The 23,035-nt window shown below is 39.3% G+C and overlaps 1 protein-coding gene and 1 long non-coding RNA gene across 2 annotated transcripts in view; one reads left to right on the top strand and one right to left on the bottom strand.

Moving 5' to 3' along the window:
* The window catches only part of F10 (coagulation factor X), a 51,541-nt gene that overhangs the window by 17,040 nt on the left and 11,466 nt on the right, over window positions 1–23,035 (top strand). The window contains 1 exon segment of the mRNA XM_053707772.1: window positions 3,244–3,464. Within this exon segment, the coding sequence (XP_053563747.1) occupies window positions 3,244–3,464 (221 nt within the window).
* On the bottom strand, window positions 415–1,019 carry LOC128654089 (uncharacterized). Its single transcript, XR_008401421.1, has 3 exons — window positions 872–1,019; window positions 729–785; window positions 415–425 (listed from the first exon to the last, which is right to left on the bottom strand). It is a non-coding gene; the product is annotated as an uncharacterized LOC128654089 (long non-coding RNA).

The raw sequence follows: 23,035 nt of genomic DNA, 5'->3' as shown, positions 1-23,035 counted from the left end.
TCTTTGCCAGTTAAAGATTTCACGGTCCAGTTCCAACCGTTGCTGGTTATAAGTGTCAAATCTTTCTAAATGTCCAGACAAAATTTCCTGGACTTGTCTACTGTCTGCTCTATATCCTCTGGCAAGATTTAACATTTCGTTAAGACCTGCATCTTCCAAAGGTGCCTGCTCTTGGACAATAGCTTGTGGTTGTTCCAATGGTTCAATTCCCTGTGCTTGAACTCCATGATCAGGTGGTGAATTTGTATTTTCCTCATCACTACGGGGGTTTATAACAGGCTCATGTATATCCAAATCCTGATCTTGTGCCATCTGTGTTAGGTCAGGAGTCAGGATTCCACTTTCTGGCGATCTACCCTCTGGTGCTGGAACTGGAACAAGATTCAGAATCACCTCTCTTGATTAATCATCCTCCTCAGCGATATCTAAAAAAAAAAAAAACAATTTAGCATTAATCTAAAAAAAAAGATGCAGATCGAAATGTATTCCAACATTAATGGTTAGAGAGGTGACTATACAAGAGAAATGTATAGTGTCATGTTATACTGTCATGTTGGAATCTTACAATAAGATTAAATGCCTTCCTTACTACAACTGTTTGCATATAAAATACATCCATCTCACAGTATTACAGTTTGAATAACTATCAAAGTTTAAAAAGTTAAATTTTGTTTCTAACAAAATTATTTGTCTTGTCATCCTATATTTACTTTAAAAAAGTAACTTACCATCGAAAAGTGGTGCTGATTCGGTCACCATGGCTCTGAAGAGACGTCCAACATCTGCTGTAAAAATTAAAAATAAACATTAATATCTAATTTATAAACAAAAATTTAGAAGGTGTATATATAAGTGGTTTAAAGATACATACCAGAGCTTCTTCCAACAGCTGTATCTGGTGTACTGCTCCTTACATCTGGAATAGTATCTGCAGACGATAGGCTGTGGCTGGTATTTGTAGTTGACCGTAAATATTGCCCATGTTGTTGTTGTCTTACGTTCAGAGGCTGAGAAGTTGAAGGACGTGGTCTCTCTGATGAAGAGGTAGATGGGGTATGGACAGATGCAGTGGTTGACGCTCTAACTGAACCACCTAGGAGTTAGTAAATACAAATTGAAATTAATACAATCAATAAAATTAAAAGTTTATGTGCAATTTATGAAATGCTAATTAAAAGTTAAATGTACTCCCATTATAACATTTTCTACCTATGATTTGTATATTGCTTTAATATACACAAATTAAAAGGTCTCTAAAAACATCTTTCTCAAATGATTCCAATAGAGAATACATTAAAAAAGAAATTACTATTTACTACTATTATCTAATTTGCTTCATTCGTTAGTTCTCCTTTGTTGAAGAAATAGCAGCTACCGAGTATTTCAATATCAATATATGTTATTCAACAAAGAATATATACAAAATAAAGCAATTTAGATAATGAAAAAAAACAAAAAAAAGGTGGGTTAAAATTGCATGCCCTTTCAAAATCAAACATTTGGGTTTCATTTTACTGTGCCATGTAGGCCTTATTTTTTAAAATACATTAAGCAATAGGAAAACAAATTGGAGTATATTAGATAATAGAAAATGTTTTTCATGCTCCATCATGAATGCTTTATTTTTCGTTCACTGGAACTTTAAAAAAATAGATACAGAGAGAAGTAATGTAATTCATAAATCTATTTTAAAGGAACGGTAAACCAGAAATTGTACAATCAAGATTCCGTTAACAGAATCCAATTTTGTAAAACATGAACGTAAGAGAAACAATTTTGGAGCAGACAAGTAAACAATATAAATATTAATTTATAAATTATAATTACCACGAATATCGCTATCACAGTCATCGGTTATGCCCTCAATGACCTCCGTGCCAAGCCTCTGTAAAACTTTTCTTTCAAAGTCTGTCAAATCTGCGACATAAGGTTGTCCGCCTCCAGTACCTCGAGCATATTGCTTTTCTTTGGCAATTTTGGATTTTGTTTGACGCTTGATATCGTTGAACCTTTTTTTGCAGGACTCGATATCTTTTTTAGTGGGTCCTTGAGCACTCACTGCGTCACTAATTTTCTCCCAAATAATGTTCTTACGAGCGCCTGGGGTTTGCGTGACTCGACTACCATAAATATTGTCATAATATTCGAGTACTAGATCAACAAGTACAACATTCTGTTGATGCAAGAAGTTAGGGTTGCGAGTCTTCTTAGAAGTAGCAGAATCTCCGGAGCAAGCCATCTTGTCAAAGTGAATACCCAAAAGTAAATAAACAATATTCTAAGATTTCTGGGAAAATGCACATTCTTATACATGTCAGCAGCCAGACGTTGCCGCTTGTCTGACGATTATGACACCTAGATCGTCACGTGGGTAAAGATCTAAACCAATCAGGTCGCAGACTGCTTCTTAACTTTGCTCTTTCGCGCCGAACGAAGCTTCAAAGTTATCAATAATCCGATTGTCTTCGACACACAATAGACGCGAAATTTTACGGCTTGGTTTTTAGTACATTCATGTAACGAAGTGCCATCCGCATGGTGCGAATGCCGGCGGGTTATTTCGATACAGTCTGTGCGAAAAAATTTACGCCTTAGTACATGGAGCCCTTTGTCTGTAACTTTAGCCTGAAAATTAGACGTTTCCAGTTCAAAGAACTAAAGTGTACATGGCAGACTTCACAACTGGCTTCAGCTGAGATTATTAGATAAGCACAGCAAAAACAAATCATGTTTTACTAATATAATGACCAATGCTAGCTGTGTCATCTCCATATGAAAGTCTGGATTGGATAAGGCAAATAGTAGGTGGAGTTTGCCTATTTAGAACTATCATAGAGAAAAAATTCACATTCACCTAATTTGTTAATTTATTGTATGACAGAAGAAACAAATTTCAATTACAATTAATTCACTACATTAAAAATACCACTATACTCTTTTCTTTACGAGCAAATATATCACTGCTTCTGAATATAAAGTTACAATTAAATTGTTTTCCTGCATCGCATATGAAAATGCATCCATAAATACTGTGGGAATGACTTTCTTAATTTATACATACTGTATAGAGTGCAATGTTATGCCGACACAAAATCTGTCCTTGAGTCAGAAATTTCCATTGGCCAATATATTTTTTTAGTACTAATAATATCCGTATCCAAAATGTGGATTTTAAAAAGAATTTGGTTTTAAATATGTCCTCAAATTGTTATACTAATGCAATATTTCCCTATATTGAAACAGTGCAATATCCCTGTGGACGAACTGTGGTGGGGAGACTTAGGAGATCAGCAGTTGTGAATAAAAATGATAACACAAACAATACCAGTGATCGTCCAAAAGAAAATACTCCTAAAAACCACACAAACTCTGTCTCTCCTAATAGCAATATGGGGAAGAAGGATGAATCAGACGGCAGAATTGTGGGTGGCAGAGATTGTAACCCTGGTGAATGTCCATGGCAGGTAATTTTCAGCGATTCTGCATCTACTTCTGTTTGTGTAAAGTATAATATATGTTTTCATTTCTTATGGCACTAGCCAAGCAATGTCTTTTTTTTCTAGGTAGAGTTTTTTCCTCTTTGTTTGGATGTAAAAGTAGGCAAAACATTTAGAGGATCAACAAAAACCTGATTTTATAGGGATTTTAAAAGCTCAAATGTTAGGGACAGACAAGTGGAGCGCTAAATATCGTTTTTGTGAAAGCGATATTTGTGCTTCACTAAGTAATACCAGCGCACATTAATGTGCGCTGGTATTACAAGTTGACAGCAATGCGAACACAAGCTCGCGTTCGCATTGCTGGAAAGCATTACGCTCATGAGAGCGTGCTTCCATAGGCTCCAATGGGAACCTCGTTATCATGCTGTGACACAGCGATGGCAGCAAAGTGTAAATATATATGTATATAAGCATATACAGTATATTTACAGGGAACACACAGTTCCCATAGACCGCAATATAAAGGCACTTTTCAGTGACGTTTTTTTTCTAACACCCTACATCCGCCAACTTTAACCCCCAAAAACTGCTAAGTGCAGTTTTCTTTATAAACAAACAAAAAAATAAACCTATCTCTTAAAGGGACAGTCAACTCAATTTTTTTTATTGTTTTAAAATATAGATAATCCCTTTATTACCCTTTATTACCCATTTCCCAGTTTAGCACAGAAAACATGGTTATATTAATATACTTTTTACCTATGTGATTACCTTGTTTCTAAGCATCTTCTGACTGCCCCCTGATCACATGACTTTATCTATTGACTTGCATTTAAAGGGACAGTCAACACCAGAATGTTTGTTGTTTAAAAAGAAAGATAATCCCTTTTATTACCCATTCCCCAGTTTTGCATAACCAACACAGTTATATAAATACACTTTTTACCTCTGTGATTACCTTGTATCTAAGCCTCTGCAAACTGCCCCCTTATTTCAGTTCTTTTGACAGACTTGCATTTTAGCCAATCAGTGCTCACTCCAGAGTAACTTCACGTACATGAGCTCAATGTTATCTATATGAAACACATGAACTAATGCCCTCTTGTGGTCAAAATGAATTCAGATTAGAGGCAGTCTTCAAGGTCTAAGAAATTAGCATATGAACCTCCAAGGTTTAGCTTTCAACTGAGAATACCAAGAGAACAAAGCAAAATTGGTGATAAAAGTAAATTGGAAAGTTGTTTAAAATTACATGCCCTCTTTAAATCATGAAAGTTTTTTTTTGGACTTGACTGTCTCTTTAAGCCAATTAGTGCTGTGTTGTTATAATCCACGGGCGTCAGCACAATGTTATCTATATGGCTCACATTAACTAGCTTCCCCTGATGTGAAAAACAAATAAAAAGCATGTGTTCATGGGGCTGTCTATAGGGACTTAGAAACAGACAGAAATTTAGAGGTTTAAAGGTTATAAATTATGTTAATATAACCATGTTGGTTGTGCAAAGCTGGGGAATGGATGGTAAAGGCATTATCTATCTTTTTAAACAATAACAATTTTTGTGTTGACTGTCCCTTTAAGTTTGGGTGCCTTTGGGAACATTTATAAAATTAACCATATATCTTAGCTAAGTGCTAACGCAAGCTCACAATAGAAATAACCAGCCACTTGTAATGGCTGGTTATTTATCGCGCGGCCACAAACTGGCAAATTTGCCCATTTGCGGGTGCGTGATAAATTAGCATTCCACTTGTTATCTAGCCCTTAATGTGTTGCCATTGATATATAGTGCTCTAAACATGTGCAAACTTCTTAGCCTGCCTAGGTATGTTCTTATGAAAAGGAGCTATGTTTCAACAAGGGATACCAAGAGAAACACATACATTTAATGGTATAAGTAATTTGTATATATTTGTTTTAATTTGTACAATTTATCTGAAACATGAAAATGTCATTTTGACTTCATGCCTATTTAAGTGGATTTGACAGGCACATAAGACAAAGATTTCGAGATTATCTGCTATGTATATAAAGTAAGCTTGGATATTGAAATAAATCTGTTTTATTTAAAAATGTTACAGCCATGATGATATTCATAAAAAGTCTGGATGTATGTTTCTCTCTTTTCTTAGGATTGATAATAGGATATACAGTGGCAAGAAAATGTACTGTATGTGAACCCTTTGGAAACCCTTTGGAAATAGTTCTTTTTCTGCATGAATTGATTATAAAATGTCATCTCATCTTTATCAAAGTCACAAGTATAGACAAACACAATGTGCTTATGCTAACAACACACAAACAATTATAATCTTTCATGTCTTTATTGAACACATCCCATTAAGCATTCACAGTGCTGTGGAAAAAGTAAGTTAACACTTGGATTTAATATCTAGTTGATCCTACTTTGGCAGTAATAACCCCAACCAAGCCTTTCCGGTAGCTGCGGATTAGACCTGCACAACGTTTAGGAGAAATTTTTACCACTCTTCTTTACAGAACTGCTTCAGCTCAGCCATATTCTTAGGATGTCTGATTTGAACAGCTCTCTTGAGGTTATTCCACAGCATTTCTATGGAGTTAAAGTATGGGTTCTGACTGGGCCATTCCAAAAGGTGGATTTTCTATTTTTTAAATCATTCTGTATTGGATTTATGTTGATGTTTAGGATCATTGTCTTGCTGCATCACCCAACTTCTACTGAGCTTCAGGTGGCACACAGCCACACTGATATTATCCTGTAGGATATCTTGATAAACTTGGGAATTCATTTTTCCCTTGATGATGGCAAGTGGTCCAGCCCCCGAAGCAGCAAAGCAGGCCTAATTTATGATGCTCCCTCCACTGTACTTAACCGTTTGGATGATGTTTTCATCTTGGTATGCGGTGTTCTTTTTACACCATACATAGTGCTGCATGTTCTTCCCAAACAACTCGGCCTTAGTTTCATCAGTCCACAAAACATTTTCCTAGTAGAGCTGTGGAGTATCAAGGTGGTCTTTATCAAACATCAGACACGCAGCAATGTTTTTTGTGAAAACAGCGGCTTTCATTGTGGTGTCCTATCCTGGACACCATGCCTTTTCAATGTTTTCCATATAGTAGACTCATGAACAGAGATGTTAAGCAGTTTCAATGATTTCTTCAAGTTTTTAGCTGTCACTATATATATATATATATATATATATATAATTTTTTTTTTTTTTTTACCTCATTGAGAATTGTGCAGTGTGCCCTTTTGAGTCATCTTGGCTGGATGGCCACTTCTAGGGAGAGTAGCCACAGTACTAAATCGTCTCCATTTATAAAAAAATTTGTCTAACAGTCTTTGAAATAACTTTGTTACCCTTCCAAGCTTTATGCAATGCAACAATTCTTAATCACAGGTCTTCTGAGAGCTCTTTTTTGCAAGGCATGCTTCACAATAACAGATACATTTTATGAATAGCAAACTCAAAATGCTTGAGTGCTTTTTATAAGTCAAAGTAGTTCTAACCCACACTTCAAATCTTATTTAATTAAATGGAGACCAGGTTTACCAATTTCCAAATCTAATTAGCTTTTGTTAAAGTCGTTAGCCTAGGGTTTCACATACTTTTTCCAACCTATACTGTACTGTCAATATTTGAATGATATATTTAATATGTACCAGAACTATACAATAATTTGTGTGTTATTAGTTAAAACAGATTGTGTTTGTTGATTACTGTAACTTCATGAACATCAAACCAGATTTTAAGACACATTTATACATAAATGCAGAGTTATTTCTAAATGTTTCACATACTGTTTCTTGCTACTGTATGCAAAAAACTCTCCAAGATTGAAGAGAAAGGAAGCAAAGATATTTATAGCCACTCACTTATTTATCTAATTTCAAAGCATCCAATTTTCCCAATTGCATGGCAAAACCTAATCCTAGGATAACATTAAAATAAAGCTTAACTTTTACTATGACATTAAAGACAAATGTTAATACATAAGTAAAAAAAACAAAAAGTCTGCTGCCAGTAATTTAGCTATGTGCAGAAGATGGGAGTCATATTATCTGTCAGGGTGCCAGGAATCAGACTGAGACAAGAAGTGCAAAAATAATCACACCTTTATTAATAACAAAAAATAATAAAAAGTCCACAAGTCAAATAACAAGCCAGGAATCAAAACCAGAGCTGGTAGTCAGACGAGCCGAGTCAGGAGCCAAAATGAGTAGTCAGACGAGCTGGAATCAGGAACAAGGAGAACAGCAGAGTCAGGAACAAGCCAGGGATCAGGAACCAGAAGGGACATCAGGCAGCCAGGTAATACACAGGAGCTCTCACAAACAGGTCTGAGACAACGCAAGGGCAAGCATACTGAACAGAGGCCCTTTAAATAATAAGTGATGACATCACAATTCTGAGACTGCATCCTGTCTCACACGGATGATGTATACCAGTCTGGCCATAAAAGGAAGTGCAGGAAATGAGCAGCATCACACAGTATGCACCAGAGTGGACAAGAGAGGTGAGTAAAATGGCTGTCAGCAGCACATGGCAAACAAAACAGGGAAAAAACCCTAACAGTACTATCCCCTCAAAAGGCTTATTGGGGAAACGGGCATGGAAGGCACAGAGGAGGTCGGGAGCATGAACATCAGAGGAGGGAACCCATGAACGCTCCTCCGGACTGTAGCCCCCCCAGTGTACGCGGCCCCTGGACATACAAGGGTCAATAATGCTGCTGACCTCATACTCCTCATGGTTGTCAACAAAGATAGGATGGGGACGAGGCAACACAGTGGTAAACTGATTACAAACCAATGGTTTCAAGAGGGAGACATGAAAAACATTGGAGATGCGCATTGCAGGAGGAAGGTCAAGAGCGTAGGCCACAGGATTGACCCGTCAGAGTATTCGAAAAGGACCAACATAACAGGGAGTCAGTTTATTGGAAGGCACACGAAGGTTCAAGTTGTGGGAGGACAGCCAAACTGTCTCACCAACCTGGTAGGCAGGCGCGGGCAGACGCCTATGATCAGCCTGGAACTTTTGGCGCTGCAATGATGAAGGCAGTCCTGAATCTGCACCCACGTGGAACGGAGTTGCCGGAGATGCTCCTCCAAAGCCGGAATACCCTGAGACATGAATGAATTGGGCAACAAGGATGATTGAAACCCATAATTCGCCATGAACGGGGATAACTTGAAAGAAGCATTAATAACACTTTTACGAGCAAACTCTGCCCAAGGTAACAGTTCAGACCAATTATTGTGGTGATCTGAGACATAGCAATGGAGGAACTGTTCCAGAGCTTGATTAGACCGTTCCACAGCCCCATTGGATTGAGGGTGATATGCCGAGGAGAAGGAATGCTGGCTCCCCATTTGAGCACAAAAGGAACACCAAAATCTGGAGACAAACTGGCTACCCCGGTCCGACACTATCTCCTTGGGTAACCCATGTAAACAGAAGACCTCCCGGGCAAAAATTGAAGCAAGCTCCTGAGCGGTAGGCAACTTCTTCAAGGGAATGCAATGTGACATTTTAGAAAAACGGTCAACCACCATAAGGATAACAGTATTGCCATTGGAAACCGGGAGCTTGACAATGAAGTCCATGGGAAGATGTATCCAAGGACGCTCACCATTAGTAATAGGTTGAAGAAGACCCACATGAAGATGTTGAGGAGTCTTATTCTGTGCACAAACTGAGCAGGAGGCAACATACGCAGCAACATCAGAACGAAGACCTGGCCACCAGAATTGTCGAGTGACAAATCATTTGGTTCTTGCCTGGGTGACCTGCAGCTTTAGGATAGTGCTAAGTGTGCAAAAGTTTAGTTTGAAGATTCTCATGAACAAAACACTTACCACTAGGTTTCTCAGTAGGTGCATTGGTTTGTGCAGCCAGGATCTCCTCTCCCAAGGGAGAAGTCAAATTAGTACGTATGGTAGCCAAAATATGGTCAGGAGGTATAACTAGAGTAGGTACAGACTCCTCCTTGGACAGAGGGGAAAACTGTTGAGAGAGGGCATCAGCCCTAACATACTTACTACCAGGCAGGTAGGAGACCACATAATTAAACCAAGACAAAAATAGCACCAATCTGGCCTGTGAGGGTGACAAATGTTTTGCTTCAGATAGATAAGTTAAATTCTTGTGGTCAGTAAGAATGAGCACTTGCACGCTAGTACCCTCGAGAAGATGCCTCCATTCCTTGAGTGCCAAAATTATGGCCAGTAATTCCCTGTTGCCAATTTCATAATTGCACTCCGCTGGAGACAATTTCTTAGAGAAGAAACCACCCGGATGCAAGGAACCGTCAGGCTTAGGACATTGAGACAAGAGGGCACCTACTCCAGTCTCAGACGCATCGACCTCAAGAATGAAAGGCAGGATAGGGTTAGGATGAGCCAGAACTGGAGTGGCAGCAAAGGCAGTCTTAAAGGCCTTAATGGTAGTAGGTGACCAATGGAGTGGATAAATCTCTTTACGGGTCATGTCTGTGATAGGTTTGACCAAGGAAGAAAAGTTTTTGATAAACTTTCTATAGTAATTGGCGAACCCCAAAAAACGTTGAATAGACCGAAGACCAACTGGGCGAGGCCACTGCAGAACTGCAGATAACTTGTCAGGATCCATGGAGAACCCTGCAACGGAGATAACATAACCTAGGAAGGTTACTTGAGTCTGATGGAACTCACATTTCTCGAGTTCACAAAACAGGCCGTTCTCACGTAGTCTCTGAAGAAACCGTGTAACATCAGAACGATGAGCCTCAAGTGTGGGTGAGTGTATGAGGATGTTGTCTAGGTACACCACAACACACTGTTGCAACATATCTCGTAGGACATCATTAATAAATTCCTGGAAAACAGCAGGAGCATTACATAGGCCAAAGGGCATTACAAGATACTCATAATGTCCGCTCCTGGTGTTAAATGCTGTTTTCCATTTGTGGCCCTCCTTGATCCTAACGAGATTGTACGCTCCTCTCAAATCAAGTTTAGTAAAGATCGTAGCTCCCTTGAGGCGGTCAAAGAGTTCCATAATTAGCGGAATAGGGTAAGCATTCTTAATGATAAGATGATTAAGACCCCTATAATGCATGGTCTTAGCTCGCCACCCTTTCTCTTTACAAAGAAGAAGCCAGCCCCTGCAGGAGAGCAGGATTTGCGGATGATCCCCCATGACAGAGCATCGGCAACATACTCCTCCATAGCACAATTCTCTGCAACAGACAGGGGTAAACCGGGCCCCGAGGAGGAATAGCTCCAAGTTGCAGGTCTATGGCACAATCGTAAGACCGGTGAGGAGGCAACGTACCGGCACGCACCTTTTCAAAAACTTCTCAGGACTCTCGGTACTCCTCTGGCAATTGAGATACAGAAGAAGTGCACAAGACTTTAACTGGTTTCTTAAGACAAGTGTAAATACATTGCGGAGACCACGACAAAATTTCAGACCTGCGCCAGTCGAGACTGGGATTGTGCTTTTGGAACCAGGGATAACCTAGAACAACCGGAAAATGCAGAGAGTTTATCACCTGGAACTGGAGGGTTTCAAAATGGAGAGCCCCAACAGCCATGGATAACGGAGCAGTTTCGTGAGTAATGAGTGCGGGCTTAAGGGGCCTGCCCTCAATGGCCTCAATAGCAAGCAGAACGGACTGAGGCAAAACAGGAATGAAGTGATTTGATACAAAAGCGCTGTCAATGAAATAGCTCGCACCACCAGAGTCAACAAGAGCCTGGGTGACTATGGAGGAGTCCACCCAGGAAAGGACAACCGTGATCAAAGGTTTCTCCTTTAGCGGTTCCGGGGACGAGGATAAACCACCCAAGGTCTGTCCCCGACAGGACCTTAGGTGTGAGCATTTCTTCTGGTAGATCTCTGGCAGCAACTTCATCTTTAATCGCATCAGAGAGCTCATGAAAGAAGGCGGCAACAAGGGCTTCATTGTTCCAACCTACCTTTGCGGCAAGCATACGGAACTCAATGGCATACAGAGCAACAGATCTTGTACCTTGCTGAATGGACATGAGTCGTTTAGCAGCAGAGGAGGACCGAGCCGGAACATCAAATGCCCTTTGAAAGGAGGCCACAAATTCAGGGTAATTTGAAATCACAGGTTTATTAGTCTCCCACAAGGGATTAGCCCAGGCAAGAGCTGTGTCAGAGAGTAACAAAATGAGAAATCCCACCTTAGCTTTGTCAGAGGGAAACACCTGAGGTAACATCTCAAAGTAAATGGCTACCTGGTTCAAAAACCCTCTGCACTCATTAGGATTGCCTCCATATCACTGAGGTAGAGGTGCAGAACCGGACATGCTCCTGGTAGGACTAGGTGCAGCAGCAGAAACAGGAGCAGCCATAACTTGCGGGACACTTTGGTCCAAATGTGCAGTGCGAGTCAGCAGGGTTTGCAGGGCTAGTGCAAATTGATCCAAGCAGTGATTCTGTTCATCCATCCTGGAAATTATGGCAGGTAAAAGTGGATTATTAGCACCATCAGGATTCATGGCCCTTGCGTAATGTCAGGGTGCCAGGAATCAGACTGAGACGAGAAGTGCAAAAATAATCACACCTTTATTAATAGCAAAAAAATAATAAAAGGTCCACAAGTCAAATAACAAGCCAGGAATCAAAACCAGAGCTGGTAGTCAGACGAGCCGAGTCAGGAGTCAAAGCGAGTAGTCAGACGAGCTGGAATCAGGAACAAGGAGAACAGCAGAGTCAGGAACAAGCCAGGGATCAGGAACCAGAAGGGACATCAGACAGCCAGGTAATACACAGGAACTCTCACAAACAGGTCTGAGACAACGCAAGGGCAAAGCATACTGAACAGAGGCCCTTTAAATAATAAGTGATGACATCACAATTCTGAGACTGCATCCTGTCTCACACGGATGATGTATACCAGTCTGGCCATAAAAGGAAGTGCAGGAAATTAGCAGCATCACACAGTATGCACCAGAGTCAGCAAGAGAGGTGAGTAAAATGGCTGCCAGCAGCACATGGCAAACAAAACGGGGAAAAAACCCTGACATTATCATGGAAAACTAATACATTTACTGCACCGCCATCCACACCTTACACCACACAGCTCTGGCTCACGCGTGTAAGGTGGGGTAATTGAATTGGCGGGATTTAAGTATAATAGATGTATTGATGATTTTGCTTTACTGCACTTCACATTTATAGTTGGAAGCCCTTTTTATTTCTGCATTTAGGGGAGTCATTAAATCATACTGGTAAATGGTGTAGGGAAAGTCTGGTGATGCAGTAAATTTATTCATTTTTAGTATTACTAGCCCATGATAATGTAAATTGAGAGGTTTTTGCATATAAATTACTGTTTTGAGAACTATATGTACTAGCACAAATAGTTTGTGGGTAGATTTGAGAAATTGCGTTATTGTTTATAGTGTTTTTTGAGGGATTTAAAGATGTTCAATTGATAATTTGGCTTCAAAATACTAGGTTGCAGGTTTTGTTTCCCTTGAATATTTTTCAATAAAAAATAACATAAAAAATATTGTTTAATTAAAATGTACCTGTTCTTCCTTTGTATCAAATAAATAATTTAGACAAAACTTAATATAATAATGAACAAAAGAATATTTTCACTTTTAAAGTTATGGTAATGGTTAGAATGTTGCAATGAAAAATATATTAATTTGCAAGTAAAACCACATAAGTTTATATATATTTTATAATAAAAGTTTTTATAATCCTAATTGGTTTTGTCCCTCCTCCCCCCCCCCCTTCATTTCCTTTTTTGATTGGGCTGTGATGTATAGAGCAGCCCCACCCACTCTCTGCATAAGCTATCTAAGGGCTTTAAAGGGGCTGGACTTCAAGATTGTTAAATGACACACATGTTGACTGGATGTTTACTGGAATTGTCATAAAAAAAAAAAAGTTAATCCAAAAGCATTACTATATAAACAAATTTAACCTTTTCACAGATTAATTAAAAACGGAAAAAAAGGCACACACATACTTTTTTTAATGACAAAGATTACATATATGGCATTTGATTAGTTAAGGTTTACCATCAATTTAACAGATGGAAATCTCAAAAGATGGTTAGACTCATTCCATGCATTTCTAGGCCATATCCCTGCCTTGAGTGCAAGTATTCCTTTGTTCATTATTGTATGAATTTATTCTAATAACTTCAGTTGTATCTATGGTTATTTGCATTCAATAAATTGTATTTCTACTTTACTGTGTTGTATTTTTATTGTGGTTGCTCTTAAATAACAGTATAGAGGGGTCCATTGCTGCATTTTTAATATTTCAGATTTTTATATTCACTTTTGTAAGGGAGCTGATTTGGTTGTATAAAAAAATAGATGGAATATTAACCATTCACAAGCATACATTGCATTTGACATCTTAAATGGTATCACTGTTCCTTCATAAAAAATAAAATAAATAAAAACCTATTTCACTGTTTTCAGTGAAAATCACAAAAGCTGAGACCGAGATGTAAGGATTGAAGTATACGTTAAACAACACAAGATAATATGTTCTAAATTTTAATTGTGTCCCCTCAGGATTATTGATGATGCCACACATTACATCATCAGTGACAACATATGACATCATACATTTTATATATATATATATATATATATATATATATATATATATATATATATATATATATATATATATATATATATATATAAAAAATAACTCATTGTGTAGTTCATTAACAAATCTAGACAGACCCAGAGGCTTGTCTACCCACAGAAAACCTCTGAATTACATTGTTTCCAATGCAGCAAAGGATTCTGGGTAAGATATGCAAATTAAGTACACAATGACACACCTTTTTACTTCAGTCTGCTTTTCAGCAGGTTCCCTTTACGCCAAAGTATCGCTGTTCACACAGCTTATAAACTTAGCTAGGGTTAGTGCAGTGATTCATAACCATCCCAGGACAGCTGTTTCGTGGTTTTTGCCACTCATCAGCTGGGAGTAGGTTAGAATCACTGCTGGGTGAAGTTGATTCCGGGCAGAAAACAACAACATTTTAAATTAGGGGGAGATAAAAGGTGAGTTTAAAATCCTCCACTACGCACAAAATATAGAAAAAATAACTCATTGTGTAGTTCATTAACAAATCTAGACAGGCCCAGAGGCTTGTCTACCCACAGAAAACCTCTGAATTACATTGTTTCCAATGCAGCAAAGGATTCTGGGTAAGATATGCAAATTAAGTACACAATGACACACCTTTTTACTTCAGTCTGCTTTTCAGCAGGTTCCCTTTACGCCAAAGTATCGCTGTTCACACAGCTTATAAACTTAGCTAGGGTTAGTGCAGTGATTCATAACCATCCCAGGACAGCTGTTTCGTGGTTTTTGCCACTCATCAGCTGGGAGTAGGTTAGAATCACTGCTGGGTGAAGTTGATTCCGGGCAGAAAACAACAACATTTTAAATTAGGGGGAGATAAAAGGTGAGTTTAAAATCCTCCACTACGCACAAAATATAGAAAAAAATAACTCATTGTGTAGTTCATTAACAAATCTAGACAGGCCCAGAGGCTTGTCTACCCACAGAAAACCTCTGAATTACATTGTTTCCAATGCAGCAAAGGATTCTGGGTAAGATATGCAAATTAAGTACTCAATGACACACCTTTTTACTTCAGTCTGCTTTTCAGCAGGTTCCCTTTACGCCAAAGTATCGCTGTTCACACAGCTTATAAACTTAGCTAGGGTTAGTGCAGTGATTCATAACCATCCCAGGACAGCTGTTTCGTGGTTTTTGCCACTCATCAGCAGTGGAGGCTCCTCCATTTGTGCACATTCGCACGTGAACCCCCCAGGGGCAAGGAAGGAGGGGAAAAAAAATGAGCAAAAAAAAAAAATTAAAAAAAAGAGCAAAAAAAAGTTTGTTAAAAAATTTGTTGAATAAAATATATTTTTCCTAATTAATTTATATTGTATTATATTATCCCCAACAAATGCAGTACTGTTTGCTGTACACATATACATTACCCATTACATAACCCTCACTACACAAATAAACAAGCTAGGAGGAGTAGGATGCAGGAGCTAGGACCGGGTGGACGACAGAGTGAGAGCACACAGTATTTGGCTCGGCTGAGACATTGACAGCTGACGTCACACCACGCTTCACTAGCCACTCCTCTCCAACATCAGGCTGCTGTGCACTGTCTGCCACTAACCTAACCCACATCGCAGTGATCCGATCGCACGTGCGGTTAGAGAGCCCCTATGCCTGCACAGTGATCTATGCATTCACTGTGCAGGCATAGCTCCTCCCAGCCCGGCATTGCCTATAGAGGCTTAATCGCACAAGCTGAAGTGTGCGAGTGGACTTCAGCCTGTGCTCTGCCTCCTCCCACTGCCTGAGCCAGCTTCTGTGATACACTGTTGCGTACACGTCATGGCCCCCACGAGGCTCCTCCCCCTCAACGGCGCGAAAATCTCATTGTAGAGATAGCCGTTGAGTGGAGAGGAGCTGTCAACAGAGGCAGTGAGCTGTGAGTAGCGTGCAGATCAGTCATGGATAATGCTCACTGTCAGAGTGAAGAAGCATAGCAAGGTATAGAGGAAAACTGAGTTTATTGTAAACTGACTGGCAATTTGAAATTGTTTCTTGATTGATCTTAAAGTTAATATTTATGAATATGCACATACCGTCCTTCCCCTTGTGTCGGCCATTTTAGCTCTCTAAACAAAGTGTGAACTCTTAACTGACCACCGCCGCCAACACTAGCTCACCCTTACCTTCCCTGCTTAAATTTGTATACAACTCAGCCTCCACTGTCTGGAACAAGTTCCTTGTACAGTACAGACAATGCACTCAGCTCAGCCTAGCCTGCATAATCACGCTGTGAGCAACAGTGTGTGCTCAGGCAGCTTGAATGACAATATTATATTAAAGTTAAATAATCTAATATTGTCATTAAAGCACTGCAGCCTGAGCGCATACTGTTCCTGAGCGCAATGATGCCGGCTAGGCTAGAGCTGAGTGCATTGTCTGTAGTTGTTTACCAACTTCCTCTGCTCTGACTTAGAGAGTCATCGTGAGCCTGCTGCCTGAGCCTCATCAACAAGCTGCTCCCAGTGCTGCCACCATCCATCGCAAGCAACAGCAGCCAGGAGGTCACAGAGTCAGACAGAGATCAGCAGGCTGTTAAAGCGTCTCAATCTCACTCTGAAATAATTTACATCTCCAGGTCAGGACATTGCTTTCTTTTCTGATGCAGATGGTTAGTTTACTTTCAGCTATATAGCAGAGAGAATGCAGGGGAGAAATGTGAGCACATGTGTTTGTGTTTCTATAGCCTCCGTTAAATCTGCTTCACCTTGTTGTGACTGGGAAACTTATAACAGTCAGTCAGTGTCAAGAGGTTTACACATCTGTGGTTGCACATGTCACTGTGTTAGAGAGGGGCATTTATATAGCTGTTTCAAACAGTTCTTTGACATTCCTCCAATGCATTTCCTTATCTGATAGCCCTTGCCCTCTGTGATAGATGAGGATCTGACAGTCAATAGAATTATGTTTGCTGATTGTCTCAGTTCAGAAAAAATGAGTACAGTGAAAAATAAGACTGCTGAAATTTATTTAATTGTTTTGTTAGATGTCCAGTTTTTCTTGGTACAATTTGCACATTTGAAATGCTATTTTATTTTATTCCATCAACCATTTATATATACTGCATTAAAATGACAATGACCAAAGTTTGTAAATCAAATTCATCTTCTCATATTTTGCAAATATTAAATAAATAGCAGGGACTGGAGTGTCCCACCATGGATCAGTGTTTGAGATTTTATATACCTGTATATAATATATACATAGGCTCCTAGATTCTTGGGCTGGCTCTAAATTTTAAACATGTGTTTTTTTGTTTGTTTTTTTAACTTCTGTGTCCAAAAAATACTGACCACTTTCAGCAGTTTATAAAAATGTTAAAATGATGGTTCAGACAGCTCATTCAATCAGTGAATTCCTCTAATTAAGAAGAGCACTCTGAATGTTGTTCACTGCTGTCTGAGCCACCATTTAACTTTACCTCAACTACATTTTCTTTTATATTAAAATGTACAGATATATACTGTGTGTGTGTGTGTATATATATATATATATATATATATATATAAGCCAACTTCAGTGTCTCAAGGATCTGCCTTTGTCCCCATAAGAGTCTCTGTACAGTCACTTGTGGAGCAATTATATACTTTATTAAGTATTTACAGTGCACTGGAGAGTATGTTGAAAGAAAGTGAATTCTGCATATAAAAGTTCTGTGTGTATATATATATAAAGGGGCGGGGCTTTAATAAAGGGGTGTGGTCTAGTGCACCCCCATCTTTAAAATTCACCAGCCGCCACTGCTCATCAGCTGGGAGTAGGTTAGAATCACTGCTGGGTGAAGTTGATTCCGGGCAGAAAACAACAACATTTTAAATTAGGGGGAGATAAAAGGTGAGTTTAAAATCCTCCACTACGCACAAAATATAGAAAAAATAACTCATTGTGTAGTTCATTAACAAATCTAGACAGGCCCAGAGGCTTGTCTACCCACAGAAAACCTCTGAATTACATTGTTTCCAATGCAGCAAAGGATTCTGGGTAAGATATGCAAATTAAGTACACAATGACACACCTTTTTACTTCAGTCTGCTTTTCAGCAGGTTCCCTTTACGCCAAAGTATCGCTGTTCACACAGCTTATAAACTTAGCTAGGGTTAGTGCAGTGATTCATAACCATCCCAGGACAGCTGTTTCGTGGTTTTTGCCACTCATCAGCTGGGAGTAGGTTAGAATCACTGCTGGGTGAAGTTGATTCCGGGCAGAAAACAACAACATTTTAAATTAGGGGGATATATATATACTGACATTATTGATCACAAATTAAATGGCAAGAGGGGTTAAAGACCTTAAACATTTGGAGTACTAACAAAGGTTGTCACAAAGCTACATATCAAGGTTTTAGGATGGTACTGGTGGTGGTAGAGTGATTATAATTTTCTACTCCACATTCCCCTTTTCTTATTTAAATACCTTTCGGCTAGATTACGAGTTTTGCGGTATGAGTGAAAACGCGGCGTTAAGGCTCTTTTTCACTACCGCTGGTATTAAGAGTCTTGCAGGTTTAGCTGCACCGCACACTTTTTTGGCCGTAACGCAACGTAACTACCGCAGCTTTCAAAAAGTCCTTTTTCAATGGGACTTCCTTTGTGTCGGTATTAAGAGTCTGCCTGGGAGGCCAAAAAGTGAGCGGTACAGCCAATACCGTCAAGATCCATAACGTAAACTGAAAGTCAGTAGTTATGAGTTTTACGCTACAAAGCTGTAACATAAAACTCATAACTAAAGTGCTAAAAAGTACACTAACACCCATAAACTACCTATTAACCCCTAAACTGAGGCCCTCCCACATCGCAAACACTAAAATAAAATTATTAACCCCTATTGTGCCGCTCCGGACATCGCCGCCACTATAATAAACATATTAACCCCTAAACCACCGCACTCCCGCATTAACCCCTAATCTGCCACCCCTAACATATACCTACATTTATTAACCTCTAATCTTCCGCCCCCAACATTGCTGCCACTATACTAAAGTTATTAACCCCTAAACCTAACCCTAAGTCTAACCCTAACACCCACTAACTTTAATGTAATTAAAATAAATCTAAATAAAAGATTTAATACCTAAATAATTCCGATTTAAAACTAAATACTTACCTGTAAAATAAACCCTAAGCTAGCTACAATATAACTAATAGTTACATTGTATCTCTTAGGTTTTATTTTTATTTCACAGCTAAGTTTGTATTTATTTTAACTAGGTAGACTAGTTAGTAAATAGTTATTAACTATTTACTAGCTACCTAGTATCAGCCAATAGGATTGAGCTCGCATTCTATTGGCTGTTCCAATCAGCCAATAGAATGCGAGCTCAATCCTATTGGCTGATTGGATCAGCCAATAGGATTGAAGCTCAATCCTATTGGCTGATTGCATCAGCCAATAGGATTTTTTCACCTTTAATTCCGATTGGCTGATAGCATTCTATCAGCCAATTGGAATTCAAGGGACGCCATCTTGGATGGCGTCACTTAAAAGAACCTTCATTCGAGAAGAGCCGTGGAAAGAAGAGGATACTCCGTGCTGGATGTCTTGAAGATGGAGCCGCTCCGCGCCGGATGGATAAAGATAGAAGATGCCGCCTGGATGAAGACTTCTGCCCGTCTGGAGGACCACTTCTTGCCACTTGGATGAAGACTTCTGCCAGCTTCGCGGAGGACTTCTGCCGCTTCATTGAGGATGGATGTCGGGTCTTCAAAAACTGTAAGTGGATCTTCGGGGGTTAGTGTTAGTTTTTTTTAAGGGTTTATTGGGTGGGTTTTATGTTTTATTTTTATCTTAGGGTTTGTGCAGGAAAAAGAGCTAAATGCCCTTTTAAGGGCAATGCCCATACAAATGCCCTTTTCAGGGCAATGGGGAGCTTAGGTTTTTTTAGTTAGGATTTTATTTGGGGGGGTTTGGTTGTGTGGGTGGTGGGGTTTACTGTTGGGGGTTGTTTGTATTTTTATTTTTTACAGGTAAAAGAGCTGATTTCTTTGGGGCAATGCCCAGCAAAAGGCTTTTTAAGGGCTATTGGCAGTTTAGTTTAGGCTAGGGTTTTTTTTTTTTTTTTTGGTGGGGCTTTTTTATTTTGATAGGGCTATTAGATTAGGTGTAATTAGTTTAAATATTTGATAATTTCTTTTTTATTTTGTGTAATTTACACCCTGTTCCAAATTATTATGCAAATTCTATTTCAGTGTCACAAAGATTAAAAAAAAATTTTTTCAGTTTAACTCATGGATGGCCTTGTGTCTCAGGGCTCTTTTGATCACTAAAAACATTCTCGGACACCTGTGATAATTAGATTGCCAGGTGAGCCCAATTAAAGGAAAAACTACTAAAGGAGGGTGTTCCACAATATTAAGCAGAGCACCATTTTCAAGCAATATGGGGAAGAAAAAGGATCTCTCTGCTGCCAAAAAGAGTGAAATACAGATACTCGTCGACTTACGACCTATGCGACTTACGGCCATCCGTACTTACGACCATCGGTCGCACTGAAGAGGCGATACGTGCGCAAAGGCGGTACTTGCGACCATCGGTCGCAAAGGCGGTACTTACGACCATCGGTCGCAAAGGCGGTACTTACGTCCATCGGTCGCGCTGAGGGTGATGCTTATGTGCGTAAAGGGGCAAGGCAGTGCTTGTGTGCGCAAAGGCGGTACTTACGTCCATCGGTCGCACTGAGGGTGATGCTTATTTGCATATGTGCGTAAAGGGGCAAGGCAGTGCTTGTGTGCGCAAAGGCGGTACTTACGACCATCGGTCGCAAAGGCGGTACTTACGACCATCGGTCGCACTGAGGGTGATGCTTATTTGCGTATGTGCGTAAAGGCAAGACAGTGCTTGTGTGCGCAAAGGCGGTGCTTGTGTGTGATGAGAAGTGACTGTAAGCAGCAGCCTTTGTATGGGTCTGACCATGTCGCAGTCCAAAAGGCCGGTACCGTGTAGTGGCAAAGAGGCTACAAAGAAGAGGAAAGCTCTTGATTTGGAGTTAAAAATGAAAGTAATAAAGCAGTATGACGAAGGTAAAAAAGTGAATGCGATTGCCCGTGATATGAAACTGTCGCATTCCAGTTTCCACAATCATTAAGGACAAGGAACGCATACGTGAAGCTGTAAAAGGTTCCGCACCAATGAAATCAACAATAATAACAAAACAACGTCAAGGGCCCATTCATGAAATGGAGAAATTATTAATGTTGTGGATAGAAGATCAAATACAAAAACGTACACCCATAAGCCTTCTAACAATTCAGATGAAGGCTAAAAGTTTGTTTGAGACTTTAAAGGAGAAAGCTGGTGAGGATTACAAAGAGAATTTCCAGGCAAGCACTGGATGGTTTAAACGTTTTAGAAGAAGATTCAGTCTGCATAATGTGCGGGTTTCAGGAGAAGCAGCAAGTGCAGATTCAGAAGCCGCTGCAAAGTTCATTGACACTTTGGATGAATTAATCCAAGAGGGAGGGTATTTACCTGAACAAATATTCAACGTTGATGAAACGGGTCTGTTCTGGAAACGGATGCCTGAGCGCACATACATTCACCAAGAATCAAAAACCATGCCAGGATTTAAAGCATTCAAGGATCGGGTAAGCTTGTTACTTGGAGGAAACGTTGTTGGTTTTAAGCTTAAGCCATTTCTTATCTATCGCTCAGAAAACCCACGTGCATTTAAAAACATTAATAAGCACACGCTGCCTGTGTATTACCGGTCAAATGCTAAATCGTGGATGACTCAGGCATTGTTCACAGACTGGTTTGTTAACTGTTTCATTCCCCAAGTTCGTGAATATTGCTTAGGGAAAGTAATCCAGTTCAAAATTTTAATGATTTTAGACAACGCACCTGGACATCCACCACACCTGGGTGACCTTAATCCTGATGTAAAAGTGGTTTATATGCCACCTAACACAACACCACTCATTCAACCTATGGACCAAGGGGCAATTGCCACGTTTAAAGCATACTACCTCAGATCTACATTCGCCCAAGCCATAGCTGCTACAGATGCTGATGATGACATAACATTGCGTGATTTTTGGAAAAGTTATAACATTCTTCAGTGCATAAAAAATATTGCAGCAGCGTGGGAGGATGTAACAGAAAAGTGCATGAATGGAATTTGGAAGAAGTGCCTAAAACGATATGTGACCAGATTTGAGAGATTTGAAACAGAGGAAGAGCTCGATGAAATTCGAGAAAACATTGTAAGACTTGCAAACAATCTTGAATTGGAATGTGAAGTGGAAGATGTAGAAGAGCTGTTAGATTATGAGTCAAAAGAACTTTCAAATGAAGATCTAATAGAACTGGAAGCAGAGAGAGTTGCAGAGGAAAATAGGAGAGAGGAAGAAGACAAAGAAGAAGAAGAGCCAGAGAAGAAATTCACTGCAAAGGGGTTGGCTGAAGGCTTTACATTGCTAAATAAAGCTGTCTCCTGTTTTGAAAACATGGACCAGAATGTTGAAAGATTTAACAAGGTTGACCGTCAAATTCAGGAAGCTGTGCGTGGCTATCGTGAAATCTATGAGGAGAAAAAGAAACAAACGCGTCAAACAAAGCTCAGCATGTTTTTTGAAAAGAACACTGCATCTGAAACCCCTCCAGCCTCAACTCACCAAGATGATAACTCTGATGACATATAACTGTAAAAGTACAGTAAAAGAAAAATTTAAGTTCAGTTACTTTTCTTAAAAGTTTAAAGTTAAATAAGTGTTAAAGTTCCTGCAAACTACTGTAGAGGTACAGTAAATGTTAAGTTATTATTTGCATAGTACTACAGGTAGAGTACAAAAAAAATGTTATTTTATTACAGTACAGTATAGGTACAGTACAGTAAATGTCAGTACAGTAATAGTATTTGCACAGTAAATGTTATGTTATTATTTGCACAGTACAGGTACAGTACAGTAAAGGTTATTTTATTATTCATACTGTGATGATACTGTATTAGTAAAGGAATTTAATTTAAAACA

Source organism: Bombina bombina, chromosome 3 (assembly GCF_027579735.1).
Source record: "Bombina bombina isolate aBomBom1 chromosome 3, aBomBom1.pri, whole genome shotgun sequence".
Lineage (NCBI taxonomy): Eukaryota > Metazoa > Chordata > Amphibia > Anura > Bombinatoridae > Bombina > Bombina bombina.
This window is presented reverse-complemented; position numbering and strand designations above follow the sequence as displayed.